The sequence below is a fragment of the Macrobrachium rosenbergii genome, chromosome 59, assembly GCF_040412425.1.
Source record: "Macrobrachium rosenbergii isolate ZJJX-2024 chromosome 59, ASM4041242v1, whole genome shotgun sequence".
In the NCBI taxonomy this organism is placed as follows: Eukaryota; Metazoa; Arthropoda; class Malacostraca; order Decapoda; family Palaemonidae; genus Macrobrachium; species Macrobrachium rosenbergii.
In genome coordinates this window covers 33,939,614-33,967,113 of record NC_089799.1, presented here as the reverse complement: position 1 = coordinate 33,967,113, position 27,500 = coordinate 33,939,614, and the positions used below count along the sequence as shown (strand labels likewise).

The window sequence follows — 27,500 nt, the reverse complement described above, 5'->3', positions numbered from 1 at the left end:
GTTACAGCACATTAGCTTTTCATTATGATGAGAAAGTAGCACGTAGCTCACTATTACAGTACCATATATGATTGCTGGACGTTAGGCTATCCAGCCACCTACTGCATGGGAACTATCAAGTTAAATCCATTACTTCTTTCAGTATCATTTCAAGCATAAATGACCTTTACTTAAGGCCAGGAGAGAGAGAGTTTAGGTGGTTAGTGTTTGTTTTACAGAGAGAGAGAGAGAGAGAGAGAGAGAGAGAGAGAGAGAGAGAGAGAGAGAGAGAGAGAGAGAGAGACTGACTAACCTTGGTAAGCGTAGTGGTCGACATAAACACAGCAGTTCTTGTAACGGAAACAGCAGTTTTGCCACTGGTGAAGATCCATTAAAGCGCAGAACTTGGGCCTGCATGCTTCCCTTCGGTGTTCCTCTAGTCTCATTCTGCCAAAAGGAAAACAAACGTTAAGAATAAATCAATAATACTGCTCAAGTTCAGCCACCATACTATTTGAACGGAGAGAAGACTCTTCTCAGAGCAGACGAAATTAATTAAGCCTGTATACTCGTAGATGAAATTAAAGCCATGTTATTGCTCACTACCCAAGCCCAACCCTAACGAAATAACAATACTAGGTACGAGCTTGATGGCGAGTGCTGCGCTGGAACTCGGTGCTGCCCATCATCATATCTCCAATACCCTCCCGATCCCCTACCTACCCCGCCTCCACCCGGGGCGGACAAACAGGTTTGCAGGAGGAGGGTGTTTGTTTCATGGCTCCCCTACCCTCCCGATCTCCTACCTAACTCCACCACCTGGGGCTGACGAACAAGAAAGATCCACCCGGATTTTATTATTACAGAAGATGACTTTATGGCAAACATTGTTGTAATCAGAACCATTTTACGTCTCTACGTAAACGACGGAATAGCAGACACAGACGCTTATACGAACAGAAATGAACGCATCCAGATCGTTCGTTAACCTGTCATCGTTCATAAAATCGCATGAACTAAATAACATTCTTTACAAAACGGTTACGGCGGCAAACTGTTCATTCCATTTTAGTTATCTAGTTTCTGATTAGTCAGCCGCCATGAAAAGCAAGGCGCCCGAGGGGAGGTTTAGGGAGAAGTCAAAGGATACGGATAATTATGCCCTGTGGAGTAAATTTTTTCCAACACTTTTTTGACTATGTGGCCTTTGTATCATTTAACTAATAAACATTAAAGGTAACAGAAGTTGTGTATATTTTATAATTTTTATATAATTTTTTAATGATATTTACAAATGATTAACATTCCACGCAGAGAATAACACCCTCATACTTTTACACACACACACACACACACACATATATATATAATATATATGTAAATATATATATATATATATATACATATATATATATATATATATATATATATATATATATATATATATAATTATATAATGTAATATATATATATATATATATATATATATATATATATATATATATATATATATAATATATAATGTATATATATATATATATATATATATATATATATATATATATAATATATAATGTATATATATATATATATATATATATATATATATATATATATATATAATATATAATGTATATATATATATATATATATATATATATATATATATATATATATATATATATATATATATATATATATATATATATATATATATATATATATATATATATATATATATATATATATATATATATATATATATATAATATATAATATATATATATATATATATGTGTGTGTGTGTGTGTGTGTGTAAATATATAAATGTATGTGTGTGTATAGACCGTGTTCTTGGCCTATGCCATACATTCACAGCTGAAGAAAGAACAGGGAAAAACTTGAACGGAAGCAAGTTCTTTGCGTGTTACTCAGACATCGTCCATCACTTAAATGGTCTTGCAAATATCCATGCCTAAGTTTCTTGCGATACTTTGCATGAAAAAACTTTTTCAACTTCCGTTCACATGCAATGCGTCTGGGAAACATGGAAAAATGTTCGACTCAGAGTACGGAAATAAACCGACGAATATACCAGACAGAAACACGAGCTACCGTTTTCTATAAGATATGATGACGACCTTACAGAACATGATTTTCTTGGCGTGTTTTTGATGGGGTACTTCCCAAGTTCAGCAATGCCAAGACATCAAATTTATTGTTTTATTATTGTGCTATGCATCACAAGCAGTATTGCATACGTAAAGTTTATGTTTAAACTATATGTAATATAATTTACAACTGCATATACGGAGTAATACTGACACTCCTTTACGTTATATATCAAATGCAATTACAGTAAACTCTTGGCTTGTCATTTTTATAACTTTTTGTTGTACGGTACAATTGATACGGCAAGTTCAGACAGTATAAACCTGAAAAGTTTTGACTTAAGAACTGTTGTTGACACGCACAGAAAAATATATAGATACGAAATTGCCTAGCCATCCACTTTGGTTAAATCAGAGATCTGGTTAAAAAACTGATTAAATAATAATAATTACAGAGTCATACCGTTACTTAAAATAAACATGTTTACCTGCAATACACAAGCGCAAGCTATTTATTATATACGAAAAAGAATAAAATTATACACACACACACACACACATACACACACACACACACACACACACACATATCATATATATATATATATATATATATATATATATATATATGTATATGTGTGTGTGTGTGTGTGTGTATGTGTGTGTACTAATGACCCCATGTAAAGAAGGGCCAACCCTTTTATAGTACTAAACACGGCGAGGTAAAACAGTGATTCATCTACACTGTCTCGCCGTGTTTAGTACTAGCCCCTGGGGGATCAAATGTCTGGTACTGAAGTGTTCATATCTAGAACAGCAAACCCGATTATTAGCATGTAAAGAATAACAAACCCAATAATCTTCTTGTAAAGAATAGCAAACCCTGCTGTGAGTGGGTACGCTAATCTTGACATGATATTTATATATACAGTATATATATATATATATATATATATATATATATATATATATATATATATATATATATATATTATATATATATATATATATATATATATATATATATTCTCACATATTTCCATTCTTCCCTAGGGAATAAATTAATTTTCTTCATAAAAATCTCTCTTAGTTGAGTATAAGGGCCCCTCGTAGTGGCAGGAAAAAGAATTATCATTCATTTTAACCCCAGACAGCACTTTTTCCACATTCCAAACCAGCCAGCACAAAATGCCAAGATAAGCCAGGACAATAGACCCCTCTCTTCACAACCCCCTGCTAAAGAACACTCCTAAATTTTCCCCCCACTTGGGGTAGTGTTATTGGAGTAGGTTTTAGGGAGGTTATAGTTATTAAAGACGTAGGCCTCTCGAAGGGAAGGCTGCTGACTTAATCTTTAGGTCCTTAGACTATAAGGCCTCTTTTCCCTTGACCTTGTTACTAGCTTAATGACGTGCTTTCAGATTCGCCTAGCTTGAGTTCATACAAACACACGCCCAAGCGCAACGCCAGCCATGCAGACAGAGACACACTGGCCTTAGTGAGAAGCAGAAGACCACGCTTCCTCTCAACCCTGACTGGTGACAGATAACGTTCATTCTACAAGTTCAAAGGTTTATTTAGGAGCTTATATAAGCATGGGAAGGTATGTCTGAGTAGCAGTCTTTCACCAGTACCCCTCTGTTCATTCTAGTGAAATTCTTATCTTTATTTCTCCAAGATTTTTGCCATCTCCATTCCACTTCTTGCCTTCCATTTGTTTGCAAAGGCCAGCCCATAACCAGCCCTTGACTTGCATTGTGTTTAAGTAAAACATCAAGAGCCTTATCAAACTACTCCCTCCATAGTGTTAAAACTTGGGCTAATTAAAGCTAATTAATCAATTCCTCCATGGTGCATTGTTTAGTAATGAGGGAGAACTGATTTGTATACAAGTGTATGCTAATTCTGGAATTCTCTTCCAGGAGATCGGATATCCCGATCCAGTTTCGCTAGCCTGTGCCTCAAATCCCCTTGAAAGACTGCCATTACGATATTGCAAGCATTCCCTGGTCCGCAGTCTGGCAGCCGTGCCCATTGCATACAAGATAATTCTTTGCAGAAATCGATTGCATTTACCCTGGGACTTAGCCCTTTAATTTTTTTATTTTTTGATCTTAAATGCTGTATCATCAGCCTATCAGATTGGCCTTGCTTTCTTTCTGTAAATAAATACATCTAAGGTAAAGAGAGTTCTAATTCCAATTGGCGACCTTCCCATTCCTGATTTAATTAATGGTAAAATCAAGGCAAGCCCTGCATTTTCTTCCCTTTTGATTACGTCTCGGTGTTCCCTTTGGCCTCTAAGGCAGTCCTAAGTAAAAACCCTCCTTGTTCCTTCTGTAAGGGCATCAAATCGCCTCTCCAGTCTTGTGTTTTGCTCCTCATATGTACATTAATCATGTCATATATGTTACTTGTTATTATTTCAGATTCTTTATGTATCTCATTGTATGCATCATTGTATGGCCTTTCCGCTGATATATATATCTGCCTTTTACATGTTCTGTAAGGCATTATATATGTCTTCTTATGCCTGTTAACAAACACAATTTCTGTATGGACGCAGTGGGAGGGGCTTCAGGTCGCCCGCTACCATTCCATCCGTTTTCCGCATTATAAACGCCTGTCGAGAATAATAAAGAATCATTCTTTCACTTCTGACATTTCTTGAACCTCACACTGTTGACCCCAGAGTGACAGTTAGTGCAGTTTTGGCCTAGCCATTAACGGACCAGAAATGGCCACAGCCTACCATCAGAGAGCCTTTAGTGGATTTATTACGGCGTCAAAGTTTAGGCCTCTGATAGCTCCTTCCCTGGTGGAAACCGTGCCATTAACAGACTAAATACGGCATACCCAAAAAGGGCACGTTTTGGCACTTCATTCGACCACTCTATCGATCAGCACCATTAACGGATTCAATGATGCGCATTTTCCCGCGCTTTGGTGCATGAGTAGTAAAGACATCAGAAGCTGAACTTCAATGCGAACAGGCGTGCATCGTCTGTACTGCCCTCTTGCCAACAAAGCCAGATGCGGTAAAACTTCCTCCGCTTTTGCGGCAAAACACGGCATCATGGTTCCTGCGCGCAGACTGCACTTTCGCGTGGCTCGCATCTCAGACGATGCTATCAAATCCGATGTCAAAATGACGGCACTCCCAGAAGAGGTGTTCAACAAAATCTCCCCCTGGCTCGACGCGCAGCCGGACAAGGTCACATACGTGGCCTTGAAGGATAAACTCATCCAAACTTATGGATGACTGTGACCGAGAGAACGCAGCACGCACTCGACCTATTATCCCAGCCCCTCGGAGAAGCATCACCCATGGAAGCCTGGGACAAACTACAGGGGTTGGTAACACTGCCAGGCCGCGACGAAAACGGGAGGAAGAGGAAGGTAGACTTAACAAGAGCGATCTTCCTTCAGCGCCTCACACAGGAAGTTAGGGGCCAGATAAAAGACACAGATGCCCTCGACAAGGACACCTTAGTCGACATCGCCCAGAAAATACATGCCGCCGCCGCCACACTGGGAGCCTGCAGCCTGACAGAGGACAACAATGACAGCGAGGGAGACATCAACGCCGTTTACAGGAAGAAGGCACCATTCAGGAACACAGGACATGGTCAAACCCGGCGTGATGCTTCTTCCATAGAAAATTCAGCACCAAGGCCAGGAACTGCAGACCTCCCTGTTCCTTTACAAAAAAAAAAAGGACAAAAGTGGCCACAAGTAACAGCAGTGGCCACGAAATCCAACTTCCACCAACCAGCAGGCTTCTTCATCAGAGACAAAAATTCGAAACGGCACCTGCTGGTAGATACTGGAGCAATGCAGAGACGAAAATTCGAAACGGCACCTGCTGGTAGATACTGGAGCAATGCAGTCGGTTTTCCCGCCATCCGAGGAAGATTTGAAAAAGATAGCTGACCCAACACCTGAACTCATAGCAGCAAACGGAACTCCCATCTGCACATATGGCACGACGACCCGGACCATCTCAATTCTGGGCCACAGATACCACTGGCCCTTCGTTATCGCAGACGTCAAGTTCCCCCTGCTGGGCGCAAACTTCCTAGGGCACCATGGACTTCTGGTCGACGTCGGAAGACAGTGCCTCCTCGACACAGGAACCTGCCACTCCCGTCAGCTCTCCACCGGACCTGGAATGCCCACCATCTACTCCACAGCAACCCAAAAGCCATAGTCCCTCCTACAGGAGTTCCTGGACGTATTCAAACCAGAGCTATGCCATTCACCAGGGGCTTCAGCAAAGCATGGCATCTTCCATCATATCACCATGATGGGCCCACCAACCCATGCCACGTTCCAACGACTGTCCCCCCAAAAGTTACAAGATGCCAAACGGGCCTTCGCAGAGATGGAACAGATGGGCGTCTGTAAAAAAGCCCATGGGCGTCTCCCCTCCACATGGTAAATAAGTTCGATGGTTCATGGAGGCCCTGCAGGGACTATCGGCGCTGGAATTTACTGACAACACCAGACCACTACCCCCTTCCTAACATGCAAGACCTGACGGGTGCCCTCGACGGCACAAAGATTTTCTCCAAGATGGACCTGCTGAAGTCATACATCCAAGTCCCTGTGCATCCCAAAGACCGCCATCATCATGCCCTTCGGGACTTGCACATTCTCCTATTCCACCTTCGGTCTCAGGAACGCAGGTGCCACATTCCAGCACCTGATGGACACCATCTTGGGGGATCTGCCTTTCTGCATCTGCTATGTCGACGACATTCTCATCTTCTCCAGGTCCCCAGAGGAGCACCTTTGCCATGTCCGCGCCATCCTGAAACGTCTGCAGGACAGCAGACTAGTTGTCAGGTTTGACAAATGCATTTTCAGAACAGAAAAAGTAGACTTCCTCAGGCACAAGATTTCCCCAGCAGGAGTGCGCCCCACAGCCTCTAAAGTAAAAGCTATAGAGAATTTCCCGAAAACACAAAGCATCAAGGCCCTTCAGGAGTTTCTCGGGATGATAAACTTCTACCGACGTTTCATCCCAGACGTCGCCCTCACTATGTAATCCTGAAGGGCAAGCCAAAAACACTGACCTGGGAGGCTCCGCAGCAGCAGGCATTCATAGAGACAAAGACAGCCCTTCCCAATGCCACTACCTTGACTCACCACAACCCGGCAACTGCCCTCAGACTGACAATGGACGCCAGCAACATCGCCTCTGGCGCAGTACTCAAGCAACTAGTGAACGGCGGCCCCCAACCTTTGGCCTTCTTCAGCCACAAGTTTTCACCAGCAGAGACCCGCTACAGCGCCTTCGACAGGGAGTTGCTGGCTATCTATCGGGCCATGAGACACTTCAAGCACCTGCTGAGGGGACCGAATTTACAATCCTAACAGATCACAAACCCTTGGTGCACGCATTTGCAAAGCCGGGAGACGCGTGGTCTGCAAGGCAACAGCAACACCTGAACCCCATCTCCGAATTCAGGTGCACCATCAACTGCGTCCCTGGCAGGAAGAATCCAGTAGCCGACGCCCTGTCGAGAGTAGAAATCAATTCCCTTCCCCTTGGCATCGACCATGAAGACCTAACAAAAGAACAAGCAGCAGACCCAGACACGGCAGACTAGAGCGGCAGTGATGGCTTTCTTAGTGGGTAGATGTGCCTCTAGGGAACTCGAACACAACTCTCCTCTGCGACACCAGCACAGGCCACCCCCGCCCCCTAGTACCCGCCTCGAGGAGGAAGCAGGCATTTAACATAATCCATGGTCTCTCCCATCCATCAGTGCGCACAACGGCGTGCCTCATGACTGACAAGTTCATCTGGCATGGCATCAACAAGGATGTCCGACAGTGGGCAAGGAGCTGTATCCCATGCCAGGCGAGCAAAACATCCCGGCACACAGAATCCGGGGTCGGCGACTTCCCCCAGCCTCGTTGGCGCTTCGGCCACATCCACATCGACGTCATCGGACCTCTTCCACAGCTGGGAGGAGCCAGTTACCTCCTGACGATCACAGACTGCTCAACCCGCTGGCCCGAGGCAACCCTCATGGAGGAGGCATCAACAGCGTCATGTGCAGAGGCCCTGCTCTCCAGTTGGATCAGCCATATTGAAGTGCCAGACAGCATCACTACAGACAGGGGTCCAGCCTTCCTGTAAGAGCTCTGGATCTCCTTAGCACGACTGATGGGTACAACACTACACAGCACAACGGCCTACAATCCTGCAGTGAACGGCATAGTCGAGAGGGCGCACAACTCTCTCATGGCACGTTGCACTGACGAGAGGTGGAACAGCTCCCCTGGGTCCTGCTGGGTCTCCGCACCGCACTGAAAGCAAATGGTGATGCCTCCCCTGCTGAAAAAGCCTACGGGGAGACACTGGGCGTTCCTGGAGAATTCTTCCCACCGTCGGCCGACGGCGCCGACACCCCGCTCCCGAGGTTGAGGGAACTCACACAGAAGTTTGTGCCCTGCCATAAGACCTTCACCGACAGAACCACCACCTACAGCCCACCTGCCTTAGACTCCTGCACCTACGTCTTCGTCAGGGTGGACGCCCATCAACCGCCCTTAACCAGGCCCTACAGGGGGTCCCACCTAGTCATTAGGCGGGCCGCCAAGGCATACCTCCTTGACATCCATGGGCGTGAAGACTGGGTCACCATTGACAGACAATTTCTGTATGGATGCAGCGGGGGCCTCAGGTCTGCTTTCCACATTATAAACACCTGTCGAGAATAATAAAGAATCAGTCTTTCACTTCTGACATTTCTTGAACCTCACACTTCTCTCCAAAGGACCCTCATTCGTGAGAGTGACAACCATTTTACCAGGATTTCCTAGTACAAGAGTAACTAGCCTTGCTATCTGCTAAACACTAGGAATGAATGAACCAGGAATAAATCATTAATTTAATTCCATTGTTTACAAAGGCACACAAAGGCGACTGGAAGCAGGGAACATACAGGTAAAGAGGTTATTATCATTAAGTTTGATAACAGTGAGGATGTAGGGATAAATAGGAAAGTGATAAATTAATTTCCGAGAAAGAGAAAGACGCAGAAATGCGACTGTTACAATTTCTTACAAACAGTAGGTAAAAGCAGCCAATCTCAAGTTAGCGATAAAGTAGCATTAGCAAAATTTTCCACCCGCAAACTTTCAAGCTGCCAGTGAGTAGGCATTAGCAGATCTACTGCATTAGGGATCTACTGCATGTGTTAGCAAGAACAAGTTAGCTAGGAGTTTATTCAAGAACAGTTACGGCCAAGAAAAGCGTACAGTTTCTCTGTCTGTGATATAAATCTCGAATTCACGAATAGTTGAGACGTGTAACGAACTCTGGCATCACAAAGCAGACACAGGTTCGTCAGACGTCTGTTCAAGTTGGCACCACCTTCCAAGAACTGAAATCCACTCTCGCCGAGACCTGCTCCCTGCCGGTCTCCGAGACAGCTGCCCGTGCCCTCGACCTCGCCCTCGCCCTCAACCCCCGGCAGGAGTGAAACCTCTTGGAAGCGTGGCACGCCCTCCAGGGCCTCCTCCTCCTCCCCGAGACTGAAGCAGCGGCAGGCACAAGGAAATCAGTCTGTTGAGGGAGATCTTCCTGCAGAAACTACTGCCAGAGGTCTGAGGGTAGATCACGGACGCGTACACCCTGCCAGTCAAGGACCTAATCAGGTTGGCGTAGCAGATGATAGACTCCACGAAGGCGGTCAAGCAGGTGACCACGCCCGCACACTCCGCCAACTACCTCCTGCCAGAGGACCCCACCACGGAGCCCGTCAACTCCGTTGAGCAGAAAAGGTCATCCCAGCAGCAGAAGGGGGAGGGGCTGGGGCTATGTTACTTCCACCTGAGGTACGGGAGCCTCCCGGAGATGTGAAGCCCTCTGCCCTTTCTTCCCTTCATAAAACGAAGGAGGCGGCGGCCAATCCCACAGGCCGCTGCGGCAGCAACAACAAAAATACCCAGGGGCCCTTACCATTGGGGTTCTACGTCCGCAATGTGATCTCCAGCAGGATGATGTTGGTCGACACAAGAGCCATGCGTTCAGTGTTTCCACCTTCAGGAGAGGACCGCAGACGACCGCCGGACCCGACTACCTGCCTGACGGCAGCAAACAGGTCCCCCATCCTCTCCTACGGCACCCAGCTCCTGTCAATCTCCATCCTTGGCCGGAGGTACAGCTGGAAGTTCATCATCGCGGACATCAGGACTCCACTCCTTGGGGCGGATTTCCTTGACCACTTCAGTCTAGCAGTCAACGTTGCCCGCAAATGCCTGCTGGACACCCAGCCCTGCCAGTCCCTGCTCTTGTCGCCAGGCTCCAGGGAGCCCCCCATCTGTTCCATCGCGCCCCACCAGTATGGTTCCCTCCTGAAGGAATTCCCTGAAGTCCTCAAACCCGAGCTCCGCCAGATGCCGGGACTCCTGCCAAACATGGGATATACCACTATATCAAGACAAAGAGGGCCCCGACGTACGCGAAGTTCCAACGGCTTCCCCCGCATTGCCTTCAGGAGGCCAAAAAGGCCTTCGCAGAGATGGAAAGGATGGGCATATGCAAAAAGGCTTCCAGCCCATGGGCCTCCCCTCTTCACATGGTGCAGAAACCAGATGGCACCTGGAGGCCCTGCGGCGACTACAGGCAGCTGAACCTGGCAACAGAACCGGACCACTACCCCCTACCGAACATGCAGAACCTGACGGCCTCTTTATACGGGGCCAGGATTTTCTCCAAAAATCTATTTTCAGGTCCCAGTAGTGCCGGAGGACATCCCCAAAACCGCCATCGTCACACCCTTCGGGTCCTACATCTTCGCCTTCTCCACCTTTGGCCTGAGGAACGAGGGCGCGACCTTCCAGAGATTGATTGACAGCATCCTTGGGGACCTGGACTTCTGCATCAACGGTTGCTAATCTTTTCCAGATCCTGGGAGGAACACCTGCGACACATCCCAAAGGTCTTGCAGCGCCTGCAGGAAAGTGGCCTCGTCGTCAGGTTTGACAAATGCACCTTTGGCGTTGAGAAGGTGGAGTTCCTGGGCCATGAGATATCCCCGGGAGGCATCCGCCCAATGTCGTCGAAGGTTGAAACCGCCGAGAAGTTCCCCACCCCTACCTCCATCAGGGCCGTACAAGAATTCCTCGGGATGGTCAACTACTACAGAAGATTCATCCCAGGGATTGCTCACACCATGGCCCCCCTGACGGAGGTCCCGAAGGGACGTCCAAAGACCTTAGTGTGGGGCCCCAACCCGCAGGTAGCTTTCCTCCTGATGAAGGCCACCCTCGCCAAACCAACATCTTTGGCCCACCAGGACCCCAGCGCTCCCCTCCAGCTGACGACAGACGCCAGCAACGTCGCCTGCGGAGCAATCCTGGAACAGGTCATCTGAGGGACCCCTCAGCCCATCACCTTCTTCAGTAGGAAGCTAAACCCCGCCGAGTCCAACTACAGCACCTTCGAAGCCGCTGGTCCACGCCTTCACGAGCTGGGCGGCGCATGGTCCTCTAGGCAGCAGCGGCACCTCTCGCAACCATTGCGGAGTTCACCTGCACCATCAAATACCTCCCCGGCAGGAAGAACCCGGTAGCCGACGCCCTCTCGAGGATCGAGATCGATTCTGTACAGCTTGGGATCGATTACAAGGCCTCGCCCATGAACAAGCTGCTGACCCTGAGACCCCAGCCTACCGTACAGCCGCCACGTCGCTGAAATGGAAGGATGTGCCCTTCAGCTCAGGAGGATCAACATTACTGAGCAATGTCAGTACCGGACGCCCCCATCCCCTGGTACCCGCCTCCAGACATTGGCTGGTTTTCAACATCATCCATGGCCTATCCCACCCCTCCGGAAGGACAACAGCCAGACTGCTGATGGAGAAGTTCGTCTGGCATGGCATACAGAAAGACGCGACGGCATGGGCAAGCCTGTGTATGAAGTGTCAGACAAGCAAAGTGGGACGGCACATCAAATCGGGGGTGAGCCAATTCCCCCAGCCAAAGAGACGCTTTGGGCACATCCACGTCGATGTAGCAGGACCCTTTCCTCCATCAGGAGGAGCCAGAGACCTTCTGACAGTTGTTGACTGCTCCACCAGGTGGCCCGAAGCTATGCCCATGGAAGAAGCCACCTCCAGTGCATGTGCGGAAGCCCTCCTCTCCAGCTGGATCAGCCGGTTCGGTGTCCCAGACAACATAACGACAGACGGGACCTGCTTTTCTGTCCGTGCTGTGGACCGTGCTGTGGACCGCCCTGGCATGTCTAATGGGGGACCACTCACCACAGCACCACCACCTACAACCCCGCAGCCAATGGAATGGTGGAAAGGTTCCACAGGTCTCTGAAGGTGTCCCGCATGGCTCATTGCTCTACTCAGCGGAAAAAGTCGCAGAGGACAGGGAAGACATAGGAATGCAGACGCTCCGAGACAGGGTTGGAAAGTTCGCCCCCTGCCAAAAGACATTCACCGACAGGACGTCCTCCTTCGTGGCCCCCGGGCTGTCCTCCGCCACCCACGTCTTCATCAGGGACAACGCCGTATGCCCACCCTTGACTAGACCCTACAGGGGACCTTTCCTTGTACTGGAAAGGAACAAGAAGGCATTCCGAATATCCATCCATGGGCGGGAAGACTGGGTGTCAATAGATTGTCTAAAACCCACACTCCTGGAGGGGGGCAACAAAGGCGGACCCCAAGATCTCCTGCGGGATGCGGTAGCCCTTCAAACAACCCCGGTCGCAGGAAGGAGGCGAGGGCATCCCCGAAAAACCAAGAAACCTGACGGAAAGGCACCCCAACAAACCACAGAGGACACTGGGGAAGGCGACCGCCCTCTCCAGTTGACATCAAGAAAGCGAGGCCCCCTTCGTCGCCCCAGCAGATACCTGGTTTAATCAGACTTTGCCTCCGTCTTTGCGGGGAGTATTGTAAAGTCCCCGCTCAATGCATTCTCTGTAGAGAACAACCCATTTTCTGCGGTGCCTTTTCATCGACCTAAGGTTGATCGGAATATATATTTATCATCGTAATTGTAAACTGTATATAGTCTTTCTAAACAATCATGTTTTATGTACAAGTTACAAGTTATTTATGTTATATGTCAGGCATTGTTGATCACTATGTTCTCTGTATGAACCTGTCCTGTTTTTGTAAGGAATTACTTTGACCTCAGGTCACCTGTAAATCTTTGTACCAGTGGTCTATGTGAACTATGCACGCGTCCACATCCCGCTTTATAAGCAGTTCGTTTTCATCAATAAACCAGCAGTACTTGTCTTCCGGCTCATTATTTCGCACCTCTCCCACACGCCCTTCCCCACCAGCAACATGGCAACAGAGTAGTACCAAGCCTTCATGAATTTAGGGAAGGAGGTCGGGGTCTCGGAAACCGCACTCACCAAGTGGATCAAAGAACAGTTAGCCGAATGAAGGTAGCATGAAGAAGAACAGAGCTAGCAAGAAGAAGAAAGAGAAGAGAGGAAAAGACAGAGAGAGGCCGAGCTAAGGAGAAAAGAAGCCGCCCAGTGGAGAGAAGAAGAAGAACAGAGAAGACAGCACAAATTAGCCCTCAAGGACAAGGTGCTCGAGCTGGAGAGAGCAAGGAAGGAAAGCGCTGAAGCTATAGCAACCCACAAGCCTCCAGCACGGCACCTGCTGCCTCAAATTCTCCACTATCAAGCTTTAACGCCCTAGTCCCCAAGTGGACTGAGGACGAGCCGGAAGCATGGCTAGAAGAGATCGAGACGCTCTTTGAAAACTACAACACCAACGCGATCGAAAGGTCCTTAGTGCTAACCAAGCACATGGAAGGAAAGGCTAAGACAGCCCTCTACTCGCTGGAGAAGAGCCAATGAGGCGACATGGCCACAGTCTGCGAGGTAATAGCCAAGGCATAAGAAATCACCCCCTTAGAAGTGGAGACAACGGTTCCGAGGTCTGGCCAAGGTAGCCGGCTGGTCCTGGACAGAATGGGCCTGTTACAAGACTCAGGCTGGGACCTGCTGGGTGTGCCTGGACCTCTGGCTGTGTACCTCAGTGATAAGCGGCCACCCACTCTCAGGGAAGCCTGCTGCTTGGCTGATGTCTGGGAAACGTTTAATGTCTCCCACAGAACATTTCAACACCGCATAGTGTCGCCCGGATACCTCTCAGGCTCAAGCTCAATTTGCGCACCTAGCAAACCTCCTTGCACCATCTGCAAGAAGTACAGTCATGCCGAAGCCGAGTGCCGCTACAAGGCAGATAACAACCAGGGCAACAACCAACGGCAGCCTACCAATAGCCACCACCCTCCTCTCCTTCTACCTCCGCACCATCTTCCCAGCAGACCGTCACTGCTGGGAGATCATCCCATCCCAGTGGACCCTGCCGAGACTGTGGGACTCTAGGGCACTTTCCTGCCGGGTATCCTGGCTGCTCAAATAATATGGTCTCTCCCAAGCATGTCAACCTGATCAGTGCCACAGCTTCCTTGGCTGTGCCACCAGAAAGTTCTCACTCTGAGTGGGTCTGAACTCAGTCCGTCTCAGTGGCCCCTCTGGATGGCTCTAGCCCACCAGTGCACCTACCAACTATTGCAGACACTGGCTCGGATATTAGCCTGATTGATCGGGCCAAAGTGCCAGCCAGTGCCACCGTAGACAAGCAAACCAGGTGGATGGTAACCTGGGTAGACGAACAATCCTTGACTGTTCCCACAGTCGAACTCAGGGTGATCACCCCTTGGAGCACCAAAACTCACCGCCTTGGCGTGGTGAAACATATCAGGCACGGAGTGGAATTCCTGCTAGGACGAGACATCCTCAGGGGATGTCCCACACCCACGCCACTCTGTTGCCTGACTGCCTCAGCCAGTGAGGCCATGCCAAAACTTCCTGAGCGGGACACAGCCTCTGTGACAGCTGTGCCACCATCAGCCCAACCTTCTGTTCGCCCAAGAGCGAACCGCACCCACCCTAACCATTCCAGGCCTAGTCTGCGAATCTCACAACTGGATGGCCACCAAAAAACTCCTCCCTCACCACGAAGGGATACTACCAAATACTGCTGCAGGACCTGCAACATAAGAGGGCACTCCGAAAGATGGTCAGACCAAGTGCCCCAGCAAGCTAGCCGCAGCAGTCACCATTTCCACAACCAACCCAAGAGGCTTGGCCCTCTCCCCAAGACAGGAATCTCTGTCGCCTATCACTCCATGTACACTGAGGGGTTTTGCACCCCGGGTCCCTCTTCAGCCTCGTCTGAATCCAATTCACTGCCAGTGCCACTTGCAAGCACTGGTCAGTGCCAAGCTCTGCCTATCTCAGCCGGAATCTCCATACCAACCTTAATCCCTGTGCCTGGCCCCGAGTTAGTTCCAGTGCCGGATCCAGAACCGGACACGGATCCTCCTACGGGAGATCCACCTAACCTCACAGATGTAGTCATCACCCATTGTGAGCCTCCGACCCCTGACATGTCTTCTTCCCACTCTCTTCCACCTGCCGAGGATGACCCTCTGGCAGGCCTGGACATTACCTCTTTTCTGGTCGAGCAGGAACTGTCCAGCCAGGATGCAGACACTGGCTCTACTCCCATGACAGTTGACGCAGCAACCGAAGTAGGAGACCAGCCTGTAGCTACTGAGGCTACCCCTAATCCTGCTCCTGACAGCACTCCTGGCCTGTCTCCAGAGTAGGTAGCCTCATCACCTCCTAGGAATGGCCTAGCCAGACCTTGGAGGCCCCAAAGAAGAATAAGAAGAGGCGGAAGAGATCCAATTAACAAATCAGAGCCACGAGCTCTCCTTGGTACTCGTGCCCAGTTGGCACAGTGCTGCTTCCATCTCAGAGTGATCCTGGCACCTGCCCAGAGAAGGTAGCCTGCGTGATCTCTGCCCCAGTAGTATTAACGATTAACCCCTTAGGCATTTGTAATAGACTAACCCTTTTCTTCAACTAACCTCCTTCAAAACTATCCCATACTCCAACTGATGCCTTCCTTAATTGCATACCATGATTTACCTTTCAGGTTACTCATGTTTAATTTTGTTGTGTGCATTAATCATAAAGCGTTGCATAACTCATAATTCATTGCATCCCTTTAGTCAGTGCCAACTCGTTCAGTGCCAGAGTCTTAGGATAGTAGGTTAGGTTAAATATTTACTGTGTGCATTTGCCTAGGATTAGAGTTCTCCTGTCATTAGAGACAGTTAGTAGAAGTGCCTATACCCTTAGACAGGTTAGGTCTGTTGTAGTACGTAAGTTAGCCAACCCAAGTACCCCTCTTAGCAGTTAGGTAGGTCCATTTAGCCATTGCAGTGCAAAAGCACAACTCATGTAGGGACACTAGCTGACTAATCAGGACGAATAGCTATTCAGCCAAGACCTTCACGCCCGAAAGGGTGTGAATGCCTTTCCAAAGGGGGGGACCTCTCACGTATTTCCGTTCTTCCCTTTAGCCAGCTTGGGAATAAATTAATTTTCTACATAAAAATCTCTCTTAGTTGAGTATAAGGGCCCCTCGTAGTGGTAGGGAAAATAATTATCGTTCATTTTAACCCCAGAGTGCACTTTTTCCACATTCCAAACCAGCCAGCACAAAATGCCAAGACAAGCCAGGACAATAGACCCCTCTCTTCACAACCCCCTGCTAAAGAACACACCTAAATTTTCCCCCCCACTTGGGGTAGTGTTATTGGAGTAGGTTTTAGGGAGGTTATAGTTATTAGAGACGTAGGCCTCTTGAAGGGAAGGCTGCTGACTTAATCTTTAGGTCCTTAGACTATAAGGCCTCTTTTCCCTTGACCTTGTTACTGACTTAATGATGTGCTTTCAGATTTGCCTAGCTTGCGTACATACGAACACACGCCTAAGCGCAATGCCAGCCACGCATACAAAGACGCACTGGCCTTAGTGAGAAGCGGAAGACCACGCTTCCTCTCAACCCTGACTGGTGACAGATGACATTCATTCTACAAGTTCAAAGGCTTATTTAGGAGGTCATGTAAGCATGGGAAGGTATGTCTGAGTAGCAGTCTTTCGCCAGTACCCCTCTGTTCATTTTAGTGAAATTCTTATCTTTATTTTTCCAAGATTTTTGCCATTTCCATTCCACTTCTTGCCTTCCCTTTTGTTTGCAAAGACCAGCCCATAACCAGCCCTTGACTTGCCTTGTGTTTAAGCAAAGCATCAAGAACCTTATCAAACTACTCCCTCCATAGTGTTAACTTGGGCTAATTAAAGCTAATTAATCAATTCCTCCATGGTGCATTGTTTAGTAATGAGGGAGAACTGATTTCTATACAAGTGTATGCTAATTCTGGAATTCTCTTCCAGGAGATCGAATATCCCAAGTCCAGTTTCACTAGCCTGTGCCTCAAATCCCTTTGAAAGACTGCCATTACAATATTGCAAGTATTCCCTGGTCCGCGGTCTGGCAGCCATACCCGTTGCATACAAGATAATTCTTTGTAAAAATCGACTGCATTTACCCTGGGACTTACCCCTTTTATTTTTTTATTTTTTGATCTTAAATGCTGTATCACCAGCCTATCAGATTTGCCTTGCTCCCTTTCCGTAAATAAATACATCTAAGGTAAAGAGAGTTCTAATTCCAATTGGCGACCTTCCCATTTCTAACTTAATTAATGGTAAAATCAAGGTAAGTCCTGCATTTTCTTCCCTTCTGAGTATGTCTCGGTGTTCCCTTTGGCCTCTAAGGCAGTCCTAAGTAAAAAACCCTCCTTGTTCCTTCTCCAAAGGACCCCCATTCGTGATAATATGTATATATATATATATATATATATATATATATATATATATATATATATATATATATATATATATATATATATATATATGTGTGTGTGTGTGTGTGTGTGTGTGTGTGTGTGTGTGTGTGTGTATGTGTGTGTGCGTGTGTAAATGCTGTTTTATGGACGTCAGCTACCTGATCCATCTATTGTATTTTCCTTTTTTGAAAGAAAATATAACCAATCTAGAGTTATGAGAGAGGTGAACATTAGGCCTACTAAAGAAATGAATTTGGAAGTAAAAAAAATCCCACTTCGTCGCAGGGTGAAGCCAGTTACTCTTTCTGTAAATACTTACCGGCTTTGTTTATCAAGTTCAAACAGCTGTTATTATGTGTGAACGTTATCAGATAGGACTATTTTTTTAGTCAAATTCAACTTAATTGCCCTAATATTTGGACCATGAAGAATATATCGCCCTTATAAGCTTACCACCCGTATCTGACACCCATAACCGCCCTCTTCATATTCCTTTGAAACAATTTTTCCTGTTTTAAAATGAGAAACATAAGTCTTTTCGATGCAACTTAACAGCTATGTTTCACAAAGAAAATACTTTGTACCCTAAATGAAACTGTTCCATTTATTTTCTGATTCATTTTTGATTCATTTTTAAGGGGTCCTTACAACAAGCAGCACGAAGCTGTCCTGATCAAATCTAAAGGGGTTACCGATTAATATGAAACAAAAAAAAAATTAGATGCTAAACACAAGAATCATTCCTCTCCAAGAAACAAAATTAATCAGATATGTATTCTTTATAAAAAGAAAATATTAATCTTTTCCATGTTCACCTCTCGCTATCGATATTTAGTACAAGCCCGTTGGGGATTACTGTGAAAACATAAATAAAAGACTGTAAATATCATAAAGATAGTAGCCCCCAAGAAATATTAGTCCTAGGTAACGACCCCGAAAACCCTTGGGGGTCACTATATAGGAAAGATCCATACTTTCTCTTCCAAATAAAAAAAAAATGAAAAATAATGAAACCGTTAGCACGACTTACTCTTGCACGTTGGGATGCACAGGTGGCAAGAAAAACGTGACGTCATTTTTGCTTGGTTTGTTGGGCTTGCGTTGTCTTTCATCCTCAATGGTCACTGGCTTGACCATGTCAAGGCTCGAGAGCCGCAGGTTGGCGGGACGACCCGACTGGTCGTGCCTGGCTGCCCCAGCTGCGATGCCCGGTGGGAGTAACCTGGAAGAATGAGGGGGAAAAAATAGACATTATTTATCATTTGATTCACAAAATTATGGAACATAAGCATGCGATGTAAAAACTGTTTTGTGTAAATACAAACTTAAAATTTTGTGTAAATACAAACTCAGAAATACGACACACGCCCGTGTGTGTGAGTTTTTGACAGCAGGTCAAAATCCCTGTCTGTCACTTTTCCTAAACTAGACAACGGCTCGAATCATGCCAGGAATAAAGCATTTCTCAATAACAATTCACCCTGGTTGCGAGTTATTCCTAAGGTATAGTGAACTAGATAATAAATAATATTTGTGGATTAACATTTGTGAATATAAAAAAGTCACTCGTGTATAAGTGACAAATATATGTCAAGCTCTTTATCCGCTTACATATTCAGTGGTGTGGAGGCCAATGAGCAAATGAATATCTCTACCCAGTACTGGACAACAGATACATGGACATTTCAGTTAAAGAGGATTATCTACACCGACCTCGAAAGGTCACAGTTATCTCGTCTCATGAAAACAAGAGTAATCCCCCGCCATTCCGACAAAATACGGGATGATCACGGAGATTTTCCATATCCTTTCGGCTTATCACGTATTATGACTTACATCAAACGGCAGGATATGACAAAGATATGCGAAGGGATGTCCTTCGTTTTTAGAGAACAGAAGTTTACATTCTGGTGCCAGAAAGTCTACTTTAAAGGAAATCAAAGTGGGTTTAACCACTGTGGTGAAACCAACACATAAGGTTTTATACATGTCTGAATAATAAATGGATTCTGTCGAACAGACACATTCGAAAATTATGATCTATTAATATACTTGTTTATAAATGCATTCTCATGGCACAAGATGGTAATGTGAATAATGAGTGATTACAATCCTAATTCCTACTGATTGAGACAGGAGATACCGAAGTCACAAATGCCGAAAGGAAAGATCAACTACGATATTATACATTCCTTACCACCCTTTCCCTTCCCCGCCCACCACCCCCCCAAAAAAATACTTTTAAAAATCAAAGGAAAACTTTTTGACCACGACAAAGTTCCAGCGCATAACAAACATGAGATGCCTATAATTAGTAGACATATAGAAACAAAGTAAATGGAAGTAAACCACGGCTTCAAGGTCATCATAAGTCAAATGACTTTCAACAGCAATAATGACCTTCAGTTCTCCCTTAAGCAAGAAATGAGGCAACCTAAGCATTAGACACTTTAACGCAGTCCTGTGTCTTTTGAAAGTAAATCTTGAAGCTATCAAATGTGGAAGCTAGAAGGAAAGGAGGGTTCATGATGCATGAGAGAAAGGAATTAATGTAAATTCGAGAATGCCTGTGGAAATGACAGTTGGGGATATATGGAGGCCAACTGTGGACTAACGAATGGAAAGGCACCAAAAACTGATGAGATTACGAGTGGGATGTTTCACTGCAGTGGTGAAAGTTGTAATTGAGTGGTTCACCAGGGAATGTAAGCTATGTCTGAATGAAGAAAACGACCCAATTTAAAGTGTGATAAGAATACCAATTTTGTTATTTTGTATGTGGATGAAGATAACATTAGTGACCAAGCATTATAAAGGAATAAAATACTCTGCATGCAAATGAAAGTAAAGTTTGGAATTAAACAAAAAAGTAAAGTGGACAACTATTAAGAAACAGTTGTGTGTGAAGAAGTCTTGGAGCAAAAGGGAAAACCAGTACTGAAACTGACAAAAAACTGTGACATAGAGATGCAATGCGGAGAATGTTCAGTAGGCATGATTTGGAAGGTAATTTGTTGATAGCTATGACAAGCGCAAATTGTGGCATTATAGGAGAATAAACGGTAAAAGTGAGTCTGCGACAATCAAGTATTATGCCCTTATACCAATTCAGTTTCTTTATGAATGGAGGCGTATGTGCAGAGTTTTGGGATAAAAAAATTATTCTAGTGAATGGAGTGAGAAGTGCCTGATATTTACAGATGAGTGTTGAGTGGGGATGGCAAAACTGCAGTCGGCCGAAAGAGTTTGAAAATAGTTAAAAAGAAGTTGAAAGTGAATGTGAGGTAGTGAAAAGTTATGATGGTGAATGAAAACCAGAAGGTGGAGCACTAAATGTTTATATATCTTGGATGGTGAAAGAATGGAACCACTGTAGCCATAGAGGCATTTCAGAAAAGATGCACTGGATTGTAGTCAGATGAGAGAAGAGGTAAGTTGCAGGATACGTGAAGCAATGGAGCTGTCGGGGCACAAGCACAAGATTTGAAATAAAAGAGAATTGTATTTGAAGGCATGGTTGAATCAACCTTCTCATATGAAAGTAAAGTGAAGCAGCTGAACCCCAATGAAAAAAAAAAAGTATTCCGTTGAAATGAACTGTTTTCACAGCACTGTGGAATCAGGAGAGTGAAAAATATGAAAAGCAGAATTAAAAGGTGTTTTAATAAGTGGTAAAAGGATTAACTTTGGTGAAAAGATGGTTCAAACATCCCAATCACTCCATTTTGCTTCCTGTCACCCGAAACCAAATAAGCAGAAATACAGAAACAATTAGGTAATTAAGTAGTAATGATCAAAGAAGTAAACTTACTCGATGGGTCCTCCTAAATCTTGGGTTGTTTCCTCTGGTTTGGTTGTTGTTGGAGTGGTTGTAGGAGCAGGAGTAGTCCGAGGTACTGTCACATGAACAGGCTTTGGCTTTTCAAAAGCAAAGGGGTCTGGAATTTTAGAAGTTTTGTAAATAATACCATCCTTTCTAGCCATATGCATTTAGTTTTTATCCCTTCCTATCTCCTCTCATGTAAAGTCCCTCTCTCTTTCTTTAGAGATTGTATATATATATATATATATATATATATATATATATATATATATATATATATATATATATATATATATATATATATATATATATATATATATATATATCAGGGTGTCCCAAAATAATGTATACACTCTTCAAATATTAATAGTTAATAATACGTTTTTTTTTCTATTTCAGATTTGACTAACCGCTGATGATGGATGATACTCAATTGACTTTCCAGCACAAAAAATTTATTTTAGAAACATTCTGGAAATACGAGAACAAAGCTGAAGTACAAAGACGCCTCACATGAGAGTTCCACGGAAACGCGGCATCACGTGTCACTATTTTACGCATCTTGGCTAACTTTGAGGAGCATGGAAGCATCCTGTGTATTTTAATAAACATTATCTCGTAATTAAATACTTTCAAATAAAATACCATTTACTCGCTCTAGATATTTATTCAGATGTGCAAGTGTGTGTATGTATACATAACATTATATATATATTTCATGCGTGTGTCTGTGCATATTTCGTGTGCGTGTGTAATAGTAAATCTGCAAGACTGAGTATGAAATGTTAATGTACATGGTGGAAAACTAGAAGTGGCTGAATCGACAAGTATTAGGAGTAAATATGACATACAATGAGAAAAGAGGCAAGTTCCAGAACAGCTTAAGCAAGACAGGTAGCAGGGTGTATGCAAACGATCAGGAGAATAATTTTTAATGGAAGCCACGGCTGGAAAGTATGAAGGACTTGTTGAGGAAGTGAACTTGGGATGTTTTCTGTCAATGAAAAGGTTTTTGAGATTACCGTTTACATTTTTGCTGGTAAGAACTGGGGGGCAAGAAATATAAGATAAACAGAAGTGGCAAAAATGTCCGGATAAGTAAAGGAACGTCTGTGATTACTGTGATTATCTGCGAAAGTGCAAGAAAGCGCGCAAAAGTGGTAAATGGAACAGTGCTGATGCAAAGTACAGTCAAAGTTAATGGTGATAGGGTCTTCTCAAGTGCATTTGCAGTAAATAATGGGGTATTACACGGGAATGGTATTTCACATTTGTTGTTTTGCCCCTTCGCACATATTTTAAAATAAAAATTTTGTCGGAGATGAAAGAAAATGTTTATATAGAATCTTGATAAGACTTACAATATATACAGTAGATGATGCAGTTTTTATTCAGCAAAACACCACAAGATTTACAAAGCTTGCTTTAAACAAAATGTGTCATATATCTACAAAAGTGGGACTCAAAATAAAATTATAAGAATTAAAAACAAACAATGAGGACGAAATAGCATCTGGTGGCGAAAAGATTCACAAGGTTTAATTTAGTGAAAGACTAACAGGGGCAAATCAAACAATGGGAAGGCTGAATTAGATTTGGTAATCAAATAGACTGAGAGTCCTTATGAAAGTAAGATTATACATAACTCTAGTACGTGTCACGGTATGACAATGAAACTATATCTTACTGATTTTGTCGACTTGAGAATAAAGCCTTAAGAATATCGGGGGTCAGATGGCGGTACAGAGTTAGAAATGATACTATGGAGGATATATGCAAGTTTTGCACGTAAAGGAGATAATTTGATAGGGAATGGCGATTGCCTGGACATATCCTTCTCTCAAACCTTGAGAGTTGCAACTGGTAGCGTTAGCTGGGCTCCATTGGGCTCCAAGAGTTAGAGATTAGTGGAAAATTAAGCACAGAAGCTACTGATAGCGTTGGCTGGGCTCCACTGGGCTCCAAGAGTTAAAGATTAGTGGAAAATTAAGCACAGGAGCTACTGATAGCGATAGCTGGGCTCCACTGGGCTCCAAGAGTTAGAAATTAGTGGAAAATTGAGCACAGGAGCTACTGATAGCGATAGCTGGGCTCCACTGGGCTCCAAGAGTTAAAGATTAGTGGAAAATTAAGCACAGATGAGAATATTTACATACATATATATGTGTGTGTGCGGTGTGCGTCTGTCACTTGTTCCTTCGTGTGGGTATGAAGAAATGGTAGAAACAAAAATCTTATTATCCTCACCTGCAATCTTTCCACCAATCATATCTGCATAAGCGCAACACTTCTTGTACCTTTCGCAGCATTTTAACCACCCTTCGCTATCCATAAGGGCACAGTATGATGGGCGACAATATTCCTGTCCCCATTTGTCTGTGACTACGCTGTAAAAAAAATTAAATACATAAATTTACGGAAAGTTGTTTAAGGTAAGGGCAGAAACATAACAGATGAAAGCAATGAAATATAAATATATGTCACTTTAATTTGGTGTATAGAGATACTGAGTAGAGTTAATCAATACTTTTTCTTCTCTAAAGGAGCGGGATACAATTCAGTTTACCGGCATATGCTTCAAATGTATAATTATCAATAACTAAATATATGAAAAACAAAAGCAAATTAAAATCCGTCAATAGCACCTACGATAAATAAACACAACTAAAAATGAATGAATTATAATTTATCTCATTTCATACCTGCAGTAAATATTGAGGCTTGCACCCAAAATTCAAAGACTTATTTAACGCAATGTACAATATTGATATTTAAAAGACATCAAATGAAATAAATAGAACTTATTTAAAAACAATTTGCGGTCATAAAATCAAAACAGAAAGGGTAAATTAGAACAGATCTTTAACACAAGGCCACTTTCTGAAACGAAGTTAAAAAAGGCACAGGCATAGTCATTTTGCTGAATGCAGCTTCTGAAACACCTAACGGGGCCAGTGGCGTCATATACTATTTCTCCAAAAAGGAGTTTGGCATGAGTACATCTGCTCTTTTCATCTCTAGCTTCAGAGAAGTCTGCTTCTAAAGTCCTCGAGACTGAGGTATTCAATCAAAAAGTGCCTCGCAGTCAAATGGACCAATCAGTCATCACATGCGTAAGCGCAGTCTCTCATCTTCTGGGTATATTGTTATATATCACCTCAGCAATCTCTCTCATTTTCTTCTCATATACTGTACTCCATATATCCATAATAAAACTTCTGATTTTTGGCAAGAAATCATTGCGTAGAAACTGACATCTTGGGCGTATGTCTATAGCAGTCTCTTTCGCTGTCAGCCTCCTCATTACCACGAACAACTACGTGTGCTGATATCCAGTGAGAATTTATTTGTGTTCTTTGCAGCTGATTATGTGAGGACACCAAAGGGTTTTTTACAACAGATCGGCAGAGTTGAAAACAGCAGATGATAGCAAACCTTCTTGCATCATTAAAAAGATAAAAATAGATTTTATAATGGGAAGTGCAACCCTACAAAACGCAGTAAAACCGAAAGTTGAACTGCTCTGGTCTTTAACATATTCCATTAAAATTGGACATACCTCCATCTCACCGTGTTCTTGATACCATTGGTGTGCTTGCAGAATGAAATCTCTGCGAATTTCCTTGGGTGGGGAAGTTTCTGATACCTTAAGTGGAAGCACCTTTTGGCTACATCAGGAATATTCAAGATTTTGTCATCAAACACCCATAGGGTTAGGAGAGTTAGGTTGTGACTCCCAGTACCTAAAAAGGCTTTCACTGCTGGCAATTTAAAATTCAGAAGCCTCTGCAGCCTATACTAGTATCGAACAGTGAAGGTCTAGGAAAAACTCTCCCGCTTAAATTAGGGCACTTGGAACAGACGAAGATCTAATGACCAATATGATACTATAAAAAAAAAATAGTATGGTGTACAGAATCTAAAATGCTAAATTGGCTTAGGGGAGCTGACAAGTATATTTCTCATTCATGGTTCATTTTGAAAAAAGAAAACATTAACACCCATAAAATTTGGGTATTAGGTCATTTTAAGTGTTTTGCTCTCTTCACCCCAAGACATATTTTTGAAGTACTTTGATCAATCTTCACCCCAGGACATGTTATTGGAGTACTTTGATCAATCTTCACCCCAACACATATTATTGGAGTACTTTGATCAAAAGTCAGCCCTAACCAGGGCTTTCAACGCATGGCACCCATTGGCCTTTGATTACATCTGCATCAGGATGTGCTCACCAGATTCATAAAAATTAAGGTTTACCGTTTTAGGTTTGGAGAATTTAAAGTTGTGCTGATCAGCCCAGTGAATATTTTTTCCTCAACTACATATTTCAGTATCCTTTCACCCACTGCTTTTCTTGTCCTAGCACATGATATGGAAAGATCGCCTAACAAAGGCGTGGAAAACATTATAGTTTAATAAAGGATATCCCATTCGAAGCTAAAGCAAGTAATGTCACACTTAACACACTACCTTAGGGAACTCCTTTTTCCTGCACTTGCTCTCTTGGAATAGCTCTTGTTCTAACCTGACCACAGTGATGTGCCTAAAACATCTTACTAAGCTGTTTACTTCTCTCAATCTTAGACCATGAATAGTTTTAAGGATATAATTTCTCTTAGCAATTTCATATGTTTTCATAATAGAAAAAGACCGTTTCATGACGTTGCTTGGACTCCAATATTTCACTAATAGCAAATTCAGGTTTAATCAGAAAAACAGCCTTTAAGCTCATTTTCCTAAAATCGTACTGGATAGCTGGATAACTGATGTCACACATAGTCCTATTGATAAAACTTAAAATGAAGAACTTCGTGTCCACAAACACGTCTTATCATTGTATATGGAATTTCATCAAGTCCTGGGTTGAACCACCGTTAATTACCTAGGGTATTCTTAAAGACATTAACTTGGTTTAGACGTAGACTGATTCTCTTTTTCACCAATCATCTAGATGATATATATCAATTTCTACGAGCTGTATTACAGAATGCACTGTTAACGTCAAAACCATTAATTTTTAGCCACAAAATTTTACAGCTTCCTTCCTCTTTGCAGTTCATTTGCATTTCGGATATTTTCCTATTATTAAATATCACCTATATACTTTCATAACGGCAATAAGCAGGTGTCTGACGAACATAGAGAATTTGCACATTTTTTTTATTCTAGTTTCCTTGTTCATATTCAACACGTAAATAAGCAATCTTTGATTTAAATCGTTATCGAGAACCATCAGGTAGTCAAGTGATATCAGTACTACTGATTCACTGGATGTACTAGTGCATTCGCAAACTGAAGTATTATCAGAGCCATAAGTCATTAACTGTCAAGGAATGTCATGAGATCATGGGGTACCTATGTCATTGCCTCTTTTTCATAAAAAATTTAAAACATAACATTATATATATATATATATATATATATATATATATATATATATATATATATATATAAAATATATATATATATATATATATATATATATATATATATACAATAAACATAATTATATATATAATATATATATATATATATATATAAAATATATATAAATATATATATATATATATATATATATATATATATATATATAAATATATATATTATATATATATATATAATATATATATATATATATATATATATAAATATATATAAAATATATATATTATATATATATATATACAATATATGTGTGTGTATTTATATGTATAAAACTGGGAAAAGAAAGAAGGAGAATCTGCAAACTAGTGGTTATGTGATCTTTATGCCTAATGATACCAGCAGATGCTGACGACCTAATGTGAACT

General features: G+C 43.4%; 1 protein-coding gene across 1 annotated transcript in view; it reads right to left on the bottom strand.

Annotated features, from left to right (window-relative positions):
- The window catches only part of LOC136837530 (uncharacterized), a 409,835-nt gene that overhangs the window by 523 nt on the left and 381,812 nt on the right, over positions 1-27,500 (bottom strand). Inside the window, exons 5-8 of the mRNA XM_067102377.1 lie at positions 23,935-24,074; positions 21,676-21,802; positions 18,895-19,086; positions 293-426 (exon numbers count right to left, since the gene is read on the bottom strand). Of these exons, the coding sequence (XP_066958478.1) occupies positions 293-426; positions 18,895-19,086; positions 21,676-21,802; positions 23,935-24,074 (593 nt within the window). The remainder of the gene's footprint in view (positions 1-292; positions 427-18,894; positions 19,087-21,675; positions 21,803-23,934; positions 24,075-27,500) is intronic.